The sequence below is a fragment of the Galeopterus variegatus genome, unplaced genomic scaffold (assembly GCF_000696425.1).
Source record: "Galeopterus variegatus unplaced genomic scaffold, G_variegatus-3.0.2 Scaffold3021, whole genome shotgun sequence".
NCBI classification, from domain to species: Eukaryota; Metazoa; Chordata; class Mammalia; order Dermoptera; family Cynocephalidae; genus Galeopterus; species Galeopterus variegatus.
The window spans coordinates 142372-155434 of NW_007729132.1; the positions used below are offsets into that span (position 1 = coordinate 142372).

At 36.7% G+C, this 13063-nt stretch overlaps 1 protein-coding gene across 1 annotated transcript in view; it reads left to right on the top strand.

Annotated features, from left to right (window-relative positions):
• The window catches only part of PTH2R (parathyroid hormone 2 receptor), a 103424-nt gene that overhangs the window by 41578 nt on the left and 48783 nt on the right, over positions 1–13063 (top strand). Inside the window, exons 5-7 of the mRNA XM_008583743.1 lie at positions 7659–7756; positions 11276–11465; positions 12635–12788. Of these exons, the coding sequence (XP_008581965.1) occupies positions 7659–7756; positions 11276–11465; positions 12635–12788 (442 nt within the window). The remainder of the gene's footprint in view (positions 1–7658; positions 7757–11275; positions 11466–12634; positions 12789–13063) is intronic.

The following is a 13063-nucleotide window of genomic DNA, read 5'->3' on the forward strand; positions in this document are numbered from 1 at the left end:
TTTTTTTTTTGGACCAGTAAGGGGATTGCAACCCTTGGCATGGCATTGTTTGCACCGCGCTCAGCCAGTGAGCGCACTGGCCATCCCTATGTAGGATCTGAACCCGCAGCCTTAGCTCTACCAGCGCCTCACTCTCCCAAGTGAGCCACGGGGCCGGCCCTATAAGCACTTTTGAAAAGCTATTTAGCAATATATACTTAAAAACCTCAAAGGGGTCATATCCTCTGATTTTATACTTTTAATTCTAGATCAAGCATAAGAATTTGGAGTGGAGGAACTGAATGGAAAAAATGTTGATTGAACATTTAATTATTATAGTGAATATTCTGAAGGATTTAAATCTCCAATGAAGAACTGGTTTAAAAAGCCCAAATATATATATTTTTATAAAGAGTTTTCAGCCTTGGGAAACTCTTTGTTTATACAGTTAACTGAAAAAAAGTCAGGTGATAAACTTGTATATAATTTAAGAATGCAGATGCTTAAAACAATAAGAAATGATGCATAGAAATAGAATGAAAAGAAATACACAAAGTACTGACAATGTTTCTTTTTGGTTGGTGAGAATTTGGGGGATTCTTTTCTCCTCTCTGTTTTACACTTATCCAAATATTTTCTTTTTTTAATCCAAATATTTTCTATAAAAATTTTAATATTTTACTAACAGAAAACAATATGTGGCAAATAATATGTTTTAAAAAGGAAGAAGAGGCCAAGACTTCTGCTTCCAGTCAGAATTTTTTTTTAATCCAAATATTTTCTATAAAAATTTTAATATTTTACTAACAGAAAACAATATGTAGCAAATAATATGTTTTAAAAAGGAAGAAGAGGCCAAGACTTCTGCTTCCAGTCAGAATTCAGGCAGTTACAACAATAAATTGGGTAAGATGTAAAATCAATAATTTATAAAAGTTCATCATTGAGCTGAGGATGCCAAGAAGTGTAAATGAACTAAATTGCAGAAATGTGCAAGCTCTTCCTATGAGAGAAGAGACCCACGGCTGCGTTCATCCCTGGCTCTGCAGCAGAGGGAAGCAACTGGACCACAGAAGGGAATAAAAAAAGATGCACAAGTTTTTAAACTAACTGTTAACAGACAAGGGCTTGCATAAGGGCTTAGAATTGCAAAGAGCAAACCCAAGTCACAGTGAAGTCCCATGGTGTCTTCACCAAGTGCATGGAGGTAGTATGCCAAAGTCAGGAGCAATATAGGAGAGTGAGAGAAATCCCTTGAGATGCACATAGGGCCCTCAGAAAAGAGAGGCAGAACTCAGGAGTCAAGAGACATCTCTAGAGGTACATGGGGCTCAGTAGGTGTGTGACTGCTGTAGTCCTCTGGCCAGGGGAAGACACATCCTTTAGAGATGCCCAGGTCTCGTGGAGTGCAAGGCAGCAGCCTGACACAGGGAGCTGGAGAAAGATCTCTCCTAAGCACCAAGGCCTTTATCTAAAGCAAGGCAGTGACTGAGCAGCAGGGTGGAGGATGCTCTCCTGAGATGCTGAAAGCCTGGGGTAGAGTGGAGAGCAAAGTGAAGTCCCCAGCAACTCACAAAGCAGATGGATGGTTGAAAAAGCATAAAAAGTTATTTTGTGGCTTGGAAAACTGCCAGATGAACTAAAACCCATATCCTTGCTGCTGGTGCTCAGATCCCAAGGTTTGCTAAGGACAAGTCTTGTTTCGGTTCTCAAAATCCAAAACTAGGATAAAAAGAATCTAAAAAACAAAACAAGACAAAACCTCAACAGAAAACAGCCCCAGTTTAACTACAGTATAATTCAACCTCCCTACCCAAGCAGCCTGAGAGAAGAGGCCTGCCCTTTTCACACAGTTAATATTCAGTCCTACTATTTTTTTTTTTAACCTACAATGCCTGTCATGTAATGAAAAATTACAAGGCAAGCATACCAAATCAAGAGTATATATAAGATGTCTATAGGTATATATAAGAGTATATATAAGCAGAAAAACAGATGATCCAGAATTTGAAATTCATAGATGAGGACGTAATATTATAGATGTTAGATGATATAGTGAAAAAAATGCATAAACATGGGAAAGTTAGCAGAGAAATAAAAACTTTACAGAAGGAATCAGAGATGGCAGGAGCACCTGGGGACCTCCGTAGCCACAGGCAGCACCCACCTCACAGATGGCCAGGACCATGTGGGACCTCAGGAGCTGAGGGCAGCCCCCACCTGACAGACAGCAGGAGCACACGGAGACCTCAGGAGCCAAGGCAGCCCCTGCTGACAAACGGCAGGAGTGCATGCTGCCACAGACGCCACTGCTGCACAGATGGTCCACCACACCCATTGCCATAGCCACTGCCTCTTCAAGGGTGGCTTGCCTTGAAAGAGATGAGCAAGCACAGACCTGTGACACAGTGGCCCAACTCACAGGGATAATTATGCTGCCACATATGGTAGCATACCTGCAGGTGGGAGGTAATGTGCACAGCCCATGTGACTGCCTTTATCCTGGAAGGGACATACATGGAACTCCCCAAGAATGCAGGAACTCAGGAAACCCAAATAGAGTAAGAAGAAAATTCTCAATCACCCAACTGGGGGGAGTAAGGATCCAGGAGGAGCCTCTGTCTGTAGGGAAGAGGAAAGGGAAGCCCTACCTGGGGTCACTCATTCAAACTGAGGAGTTCCAGTATACCCCAGTGCATACATCAGGGCCATAGGACACTAGCTGGGGTGCCAACAAGCACGCCCAGGGTTATCCATCCCAGCCAAAGAGTGACAGGTCACCCAGATGTTTCTCCCATGAGCTCGAGGGCTTGCCCATATCTTTGACAAACCAACACAGTGTTACTAACCTCAGAAGGAGTCACTAAGTCCCCCAGTGCCTAGGCTATGGAGACACACACAATTCCAACACTGAATATGGCTGAAATACCCACACAGAGACTATGCTAGTGTGTCTACCTGGAGCCAATATTAAAACACCCTACTTAATGGTCAATATAAAACACATCTGTAGGAGGAAGTCTCTCCTCTCAAAGCCCAAACCAGAGTAAGAGAAGAAGCAACTATTCTACCAGATAACCAGACAACAATGTAGACATACTAGAAATATGAATAAACAAGAAAATATGACACAACCAAAAGAATACAATATCTACAGAACATTTCATCTAACAACTGCAGAATAAACATTCTTCTTATCAGCACATGGAACATTCTCCAGATGGACCACATGTTAGGTCAGAAATCAAGTCTCAACAATTTTAAAAAATTGAAATCATTTCAAGTATCTTTTCAGACCACAATGGATTAAGACTAGAAATCAATAACAAGCAAAACTCTGGAAGTTATACAAATACATGGAAATGAAACAACATGTCCCTGAATGCCCTGTAGTCCAAGAAGAAATTAAACAAGAAGTCAAAAAATTTCTTGAAACTAATGAAAATAAAGATGCATCATACCAAAACCTGTGGGGCACTGAAAAAGTAGTACTAAGAGGGGAGTTTATTGCAATAAATGCTTACATCAGAAGAATAGGAAGATTTCAAATAAACAACCTAACACTACATCTCAAAGAACTAGAAAAACAAGAGCAATTCAATCCCAAAATTAGTAGATGAAAAGTTAATTAAGATCAGAACAGAACTAAATGAAATAGAAACCCCCAAAATGATACAAAAGATTAATGAAGCAAAAAGTTGGTTTTTTTGAGAAGATAAACAAAACAGACAAGCCATTAGCTAGTCTAACTAAAAAAAGAGAAGACCCAAATAACAAAAATCAAAAATGAAAAAGGAGACATTACAATTAAAGCCACAGAAATACAAATAATCATTAGAGACTATTATAAACAGCTATACATCAACAAACTTGAAAACCTGGAGGACATGGATACATTTCTGGACACATAAATTTCTGGATGCATACAAACTACCAAGACTGATCCAAAAAGAAATACAAAACCTGAAGAGACCAATACCAAGCAATGAGATTGAAGCAGTAATCAGTAGTCTCCCACTACAAACTACCAAGACTGATCCAAAAAGAAATACAAAACCTGAAGAGACCAATACCAAGCAACGAGATTGAAGCAGTAATCAGTAGTCTCCCACCAAAGAAAAGTCCAGGACTGGTTGGCTTCACTGCTGAATTCTATCAAACCTTTAAAGAGGAATTAATTACTCTTCAAACTACTCCAAAATATTGAAACAGAGGCTATTCTTCCAAACACATTCTATGAGGCCAGCATCAGCCTGCTACCAAACCCAGGCAAAGATACAACAAAAAAAGAAAACTACAGGTCAGTATCCTTGATAAACATAGATGCAAAAATCCTCAACAAAATATTAGCAAACAGAATACAGGAGCACATCAAAAAAGTTATACACCATGATCAAGTGATAAAGGAATCCCAGGGATGAAGGAAAGTTCAACATATGCAAGTCAGTAAATGTGATACACCACATCAACGAAATCAAGGACAAAAACTATATGATCATCTCAATAGACACAGAAAAAGCATTTGACAAAGTTCAACATCCCTTCATGATAAAGACTGTCAACAAATTAGGTATTAAAGGAAAGTATCTCAACACAATAATAGCTATACATGACAAACCCACTGTCTATATCATCCTGAATGAATGATATTGAATGGGATCAAGGCAAGGATGCCTACTCTACTCCTACCTAATACTGGAAGTATTAGCCAGAGTAATCAGGCAAGAGAAAGAAATAGAGGGCATCTGAGTTGGAAAAGATGAAGTCTAACTGTTTGCAGATGACATGATCCTATATATAGGAAAAGTTATAGACTCTACAAAAAAACTCTTAAGCTGATAAATGGTTTCAGTAAAGTTGGAGGATGCAAAATCAACACACAAAAACCAGTAGCTTTCTTATACTTCGATAATGAACTAGCAGCAAAAGAAATCATGAAAACAAGCCCATTTATAATAGTCACCAACAAAACAAAACAAAACAAAACCTAGGAATAAATTTAATCAAGGAGATGAATAATCTCTACAATGAGAACTACAAATCACTACTGAAAGAAATGAAAGAGGACATAAAAAAGATGGAAAGACATTCCATGCTCTTGGATTGGAAGAATTAACCTGGTGAAAATGTCCATACCGCCCAAAGTATCTACAGATTCAGTACAATCCCCATCAAAATACCAATGACATTCTTCACAGAAATAGAAAAAACAATCCTAACATTTCTATGGAACAACAAAAGACCCCAAATACCCAAAGCAATCCTGAGCAAAAAAAAAAAAATAAAGCCAGAGTCATTACATTACCTGACTTCAAATTGTACTACAAAGACTTAGTAAATGAAACAGCATGGTACTGGCATAAAAACAGAGACTCAGACCAAAGGAACAGAATAGAAAACCCAGAAATCACTCTACATACTTATGGCAAACTGATCTTGACAAAGGCACCAATACTATATATTGGGGAAAAGACTGCCTCTTCAATAAATGGTGCTGGGATATGCAGAAGAATGAAACTATACCTATACCTCCCACCATATACCAAAATCAACTAAAAATGGGTTAAAGACTTAAATATAAAACTCCTAAAAGAAAACATAGGAGAAACACTTCAGGAAGTAGGACTGGGCAAAGACTTTATGAATAAGACCCCAAAAGCACAGGCAGCAAAAGAAAAAATAAACAAATGGAGTTATATCAGACTCAAAAGCTTCTGCACAGCAAAAGAAGCAATTAACAGAGCAAAAAGACAACCTGTAGAATGGGAGAAAATATTTGCAAACTATACAACCAGTAAGGGATTAATCTCAAGAATATAAGGAACTCAAGCAACTTAACAGTAAAAACAAACAAAACAAAACAAAAAAACAACCAATTAAAAAGTGGGCAAAGGAGCTAAATAGGCATTTCTAGAAGGAAGATATGCAAATGGCCAACAGACTCATGAAAAATTGTTCAATATCACTAAGCATTAGGAAATGCAAATCAAAACCACACTGAGATATCATCTCACTCCAGTTAGACTGGTTATTATCAAAAAGGCAGAGAATAACAAATGCTGGTGAGGATGTGGAGGAAGAGGAACCATCCTACACTGTTGGTGGGACTGTAAATTAGAGCAGCCATTAGGGTAAATGGTATGGAAGTTCCTCAAACAATGATCCAGCAATTCCACTGCTGGGTATGTATGTTGAAGGGATACCTGCACACCCATGTTTATTGCAGCTCTATTTACAATAGCCAAGAGGTGGAACCAACCTAAATGTCCATTGATGGACAACTGGATGAGGAAAATGTGTTATATATACACAATGTAATACTATTCTGACATAAAAAGAATGAAATTCTGCCATTTGCAGCAACATGGATGAATTTAGAGAAAATTATGTTTAGTGAAATAAGGCGAGTACAGCAAGAGACGTACTGCATGTCTTCACTCATAAGTGGGAGCTAAAAAATAAACAAAGAAGGAAAGGAAGAAAGCGAGATACAACACTCACAATAATTCATTGAATTTTCAAAAGGAGAGAATAGAACTGAGGGCACCAGAGGTGAGAAAGGGGGAGTGGGGTTAGAAAGAAATTGGTAAAAGGTCACAAAAAATGATTACATTGTGTAATGTTGAATATACTAAATATCCTGGTTTGAGTGTCACATATTGCACAGGTATTGATATTCAACGCTGTACCCCACAGATTTGTAAAATCAACTGTGTTTCAATGAATAAAATAATTTAAAAAAATAAATGAGTAAAGAATCAAAAGGAAGTCCTAGAGCTGAAGACTACAATATGAAAATGAAAAATTCACTTGATGTGCTCAACAGTAGCCTGGAGAGAGCCTGATAAAGGGTCAGTGAACTTGATGAACGATCAGTAGAAATTGTCCAGCTGATGCATTAAAAAGAAAAAACTGAATGATAAAAATTGAGTCATTTTAGATCTGTGATACAATATGTAATTGTCTAACATATGTGAAATTAGGTGTAAAAAGAGAGATGAGGCAAAATAAATATTTAAGGAGACAATGGTCAAGAAGTTTTAAAATAGATGAAACAAGTCAATCCACAGGCCCAAGAGATTCATCCATCTCTAGGCAGGATAAACAAAAAGAAAACCATACTTAGACCATTAGAGTTAACATGCTAAAAATCAGGATGAAGGGAAAATCTTAAAAGCCATGTAAGATTTACCGGGTAAAGGGTACATGGGACCATTTTTACTGTATTTTACACTTTTTGTGAATCTATAATTGTTTTAAAATAAAAAAAATTAAAAAGAAATGAACCATTGATACATATAACAATATTGATGAATATGAAAAACAGTGTATTGACAAAAAAAGCATATAGTAAATAATTCTAAGAAGTCTGAGAACAGTCAAGAAAAGTATATGAAGTGCATGAGCAGAGAAAGCTAATCCGTGGTGACAGAAGTTGAAACAGTGGTGACCTGGAGGTGGCTGGTGGGCGGATTTTTGACTAGTAAAGGACACAAATGAACTCGGTTTGTCAAAAACCATTAAACTGCTCATTTAAGATCTGTACATTTATTGTATGTAAATTACAGCTCAGAAAAAGTTGAAGAGAACTAGAAATAATATTCCAAAAATGACATTGTTTTTACCAGTTTCTTGATAAAATAGTCATATGACATATGTGACTGTCTCTTCCCCTGCAGCAAGAATTCTTTGAACGCCTCTATGTCATGTACACCGTTGGCTACTCCATCTCCTTTGGTTCCTTGGCTGTGGCTATTCTTGTCATTGGTTACTTTAGGTGAGTGATTCCCAGTCACTTTCTCTAGGCAGGGACATGTTCCGGTTCCATTCCATAGAAGACATAGAGGTTTCACACTCTGTGCTCCCAATTATGTTTGAATTCAACCTAATGATATTATATTATTTGACAATTCATTTTTCATGACAAATTCAGGGATTTTCTTTGTTTAAAACTTAAAGCATCAAAGTAATATGAAACCTTTAAGCCAGTAGATCTGCACTGCAGCATGTTTGTTTGCAAACTGATACAGCATAGGGCTGAATGAATTACAAAAATTTTCACATATGATGTAATGACTTATTTCACCTTCTCCAAATGATTTTGATGCCATCGGACAAAAATTCAGCTTAAACAATCCCCCAAATTACATGATAGCAGCACATAGAGAAGCTATACTTATTGCTTTTGTTCTGGTTTATTTTTTTATCCACTTAAACTTGTGTACAACTCAATTTAAGTCAATGTAAATCAACACAAAATTTTGGGCACCAATATAGAGATATAACGTGGATAGAATGTACATACTCATGATGCTCGCAGCTGAGAAAACAGCATAGTGTGAGAAATGCTGTGATTCAAGTGGTGCATAGTAACTTGGGAGGGTAGAGGAGGGAGATGAAAGAAGTGAAAACTAAAATGATACCCGAGTGTCAATAAGAGTTAACCAGAAGAGGAGACTGGGGAAGAACATTCCAAACTCATGTTTAGATCAAGAAAAAGCAGTGCATAGTAACTTGGGAGGGTAGAGGAGGGAGATGAAAGAAGTGAAAACTAAAATGATACCTGAGTGTCAATAAGAGTTAACCAGAAGAGGAGACTGGGGAAGAACATTCCAAACTCATGTTTAGATCAAGAAAAAGCATGGAGTATTTGAGAACTCAGAATCTCTTTACTGATTCAGTAGTCCATTTATTCAACAAAATTTTACTCTACCATGTGACAGACTTTTTCTGGTTTTGATGGAGTCCGTGTTAAGATATGTTGCAGGACAGAAAAGTAGCATATATACCACTGAGAGAGACTGACCCATTAAATGCTTATCAAAAAAAAATGTTAGTACTGTAATACAGATTTCTATAAAGGGCTTTGGGAGCATGAAGAATTTAGTCCAAACCAAGTAGATAAGAGAGACTTCCCAGAACAACTGACATGTGAACTAGTATTGAACAATGAGAAGGAATTCAGCAGATGCCAGATAATGGGAACAGAACGTGCAAAGACTCAGAGGCATGAAGGAGCAGTATATACTCAGGAAACATAGAACAGTCCCATGCATGTGGAGCATTTGATGCATAGGGAGGAGTGGACATATAGGAATGGCCAGGAAGAAATTATATTTTGTGGCACTAGGTTTTGCAGGCCTTTGTCAAGGGCTTTGAATTTTGTCCTATAAGAGTAACAGGGAACTAATGAAATTTTTTAAGTAGAAGGGTAATGTGATCAGATTTGTGGGATTATTGGGGGCTTCCTCAAAACAGCCTTGAGAAGTTGGCCTGGCAGAAATTATTCCATTTTAAAGACCAAGAAACTGAAGCTCTGTGTCCAAGGTCACAAGGTCATAGGATGTTGAGCTGGGAATAGAACCTTGGTCTGCTGATTCCTGATCCAGAGTTCATTCCATTACACCAAACTTAGCTCTGGTTGTTCAGAATAATAGACAAGTCTTTATAGAAAAAGAAAGCTATCTAAAAAGCGGCATACAAATGACTAAGTAATAATTCTTCAGCTTATGTAGTAATTCCTCACAAGCATTTAATGGTGGATTCTTTACAATTTCTACACAATGACTTTCTGTACAGTTGCTACACGATACAGCAAAAGGTTATACTAAAATTTCAGAAACTCTTCTGTTTGACAGAACAAAATATTCCTTTATTAGAATAGTAAATAGTGGTGAGTCTCTTAAAAATCAAAACCTACTTATATTCTATGATAGCACTATTCACAGTAAATAACAGCCATGTACACCTGAGAACCTATCTGGCCAAATACTGTTCACCTGTGAAGACACCCCCAGTGAAAAATCAATGAATGAGGACCAAATGAACATAAACACATGTCCATAAAATGACAGCAATGTAATCATTTCTAAACTCTCTACGTTTAGCTCATTCTCATTTGAGTTTTCACCCCTATATAACGAGATATAAAAATATTTATTGGATTGAAAAAAGTCTTACTCCCTTAAATTTTGGTGCTTTGTCCTTTTCTGAAAGAGAGGTATAGTTATGCGTCATTTAACAGCTGGGATCATTAGGTGATTTTGTTGTTGTGCAGACATAATGGAGTGTACGTACCCAAACCTAGATGGTATAACCTGCTATACACCTAGGCTGTATGGGCTACAAACCTGTACAGCTTGTTACTGCAGCGAATACTGTAAGCAATTGCAACACAATGGTAAGTATTGGTGTATCTAAACATAGAAAAAGCACAGTAAAACTGTGGTATAAAAAATAAAAAAAATGGTATGCCTGTATAGGGCACTTACCATGAATGGAGCTTTCAGGACTGGAAGTTGCTCAGGGTGAGTCAGTGAATAAATGGTGAGTGAATGGGAAGGCTTAGGACATTATTATCCACTACTATAGACTTTATAAACCCTGTGCACTCAGGCTACACTAAATTCACTTAAAAAAGTAATTGTGCTATGATGTTATGATGGCTATGACATCAATAGGTGGTAGAAATTTTTCACCTTGATTATAATCTTAAGGCACCACTACTGTATATGTAGTTCGTTATTGACTGAAATGTCATTATGTGGTACATGACTGTAATATTGGTGTATTCATTGTACAGGGAAGTTTTACATCTAAGTTCTGGCTTTCTTACAGTTAAGCAATGGTAGAGGTGGGCCTTTTGGCCAGATTGTATAAACTTTTTCCTAGTGCTTTTTCCATCAAACTTTAAAAAAAAATTTTTTTGAAAGTTAACTTGCTATACTGGAAGTTAGTGGTACTATCTCTACTCCTAAATATGTTTCTGGCTTAACTTGTGTCTAAGATCCTTTTGTAATGCCAAAGTTTATGTTAAACTAAACTTGTTTACTCTCAAACATACCTAGGAAATAAATATGTGTCATGCTATCGAAATATCGTGATTTCTTATAGAGAATGTATTGAAAATATGGATAGTTTTAATAATGTTTATCCCTTCCCAAGGTGGTTCTCCATTAATCATTTACTCTATTACTTTTATAAATAGTATCATATAATACTATAGTATAATAATATAATAATAGTATCATATAATAATATAGTATAATATATTTAACACTGCAAAATCTAGATAAACATGATAGCAGATCAGGATACATTTAAAATTAATTCTCAAAAAGTTACATTTTCATTTTAGATCCTAGTTGTTTCTATTGGAAACATAATAATAGGTTCTGTCTTTGTTCATGTTTATCATATTTCCCCTTTTTTGGGAGGAGTTTGGGCTTATTTAGGTATTTTCTTTCCCTATTTCTAATTTTATCCAAATCTAAACACTGAATATTTCTCTCCATAGACGATTGCATTGCACTAGGAACTATATCCACATGCACTTATTTGTGTCTTTCATGCTGAGAGCTACCAGCATCTTTGTCAAGGACAGAGTGGTCCATGCTCACGTAGGAGTAAAGGAGCTGCAGTCCCTGATAACACAGGATGACCCACAAAATTCCATCGAGGCACCTTCTGTGGACAAATCACAATACGTAAGAGTTTTTGCCATTATCTCTCACTAGTGATTCGTATAACATCACAAATAAATAAAATTTTACAGTCCATTAGATATGTTTTAACTTGTTTTGGCTTATCTCTGAACTAACTAAATTAGACGGCCGATTTGTTTACTGATGTTTACTTCCTCAATTCTGTCCTCTGCTGTCTAATCACTCATCATTTTGGATTAGAGTAAGTGCTTGGGCTCTTTCCTCAAGAACATTCTGGCATGGAAACTGCAAAAAGCACACTATTGGAATGGCATTTGATATATGGATCATAGCAACTGTCATGGCTCACCATTTTCAAAAGTAAAAACCCATCAGCAAAAGCAGAAGCTTGGGATTTAAAAGGCCAGAATATGTAACTCCTTTATTGTGGACTCAAAGACTTGTTCCAATAAAAAGTTCCATTGTGCTTGATTCTGCTCTTAGGTGTCCCGGTGTTAGTAAGTAGAGTTATCCAATAATTCAGTTAATTAGATCACTGAAGCAATGTATCCAGAAATTAGTTACAGTAGATGGTCTTGATGCCTTCCACGTATCCAGGCCTTTCCTGGTAACTTTGCAGTGCCTGCTAATTCTGATTCTGACGGGCTTTGTGACTTGCTTTACCCAACAGAAAGAAGTGGAAGTGATGGTGTGCCGGTGAGGGTAGACCTCTGTGAGTGGGCCTAGCCCAGATCGGCAGACCACCCACCCAATCCATAGACTCATAGGACCTATTAAATGTTGACTGTTTTAAGTCATTAACTTTAGGGACAGTTTGTTTTGCAGTAACAGCTGCATAAAAAAGACCAGAATAAAATAAATTCATGGTAGAAATACGAATATTTTCTTCTATATGCTTTTCTGTACTTTTTTGATTTTCTCTGATGACCATGTATTATTTTGACAAAGAAAAAATTAAGGAAAAGTGATTTTTTGTAACTTCTAAAAGAAAAAAGTCTTATTTTAAAAGTCAAATCAAATCTGTAGTCTTAAAAATGCTATGTTTAAAGCAACTTTGTTCTGGTCTCTTTCAACATGATTGTCCTTCATATGTACAGGAGAAATATTAGACTATAAAGAAGAAACTGAAGAATTGTTTCTGGTGGTATAATGTTGGCATCTAGTACAATTAAGAGTTCTAACACGATCTAATTCTGGTTTATTTGTAACAGATTGGATGCAAGATTGCTGTTGTGATGTTTATTTACTTCTTGGCTACAAACTACTATTGGATCCTGGTGGAAGGTCTCTACTTGCATAGTTTAATCTTTGTGGCTTTCTTTTCGGACACCAAATACTTGTGGGGCTTCATCTTGATAGGCTGGGGTAAGGCGTTTATATCTCCTTTCCTTTTTTAAAAAAATTTTTAATTGACATATTGTAATTGTACATGCCTTTTAAAAAGGAAATCACTCAAATTACTTTTGGCATAGTGATTAAAAAGAAAAAAAGATATTAAGCTCACATTCCAAAAATGACTTAGTGCTGGAGGGATTACTGGATTAGGTACTAACTCAACATGACATGCAGAAAAGGATGCTGTTTACTTGTTAAAATTTAAGAGAAATTAAAACTCATATGTGGTTAAAATTGAGAAGAAT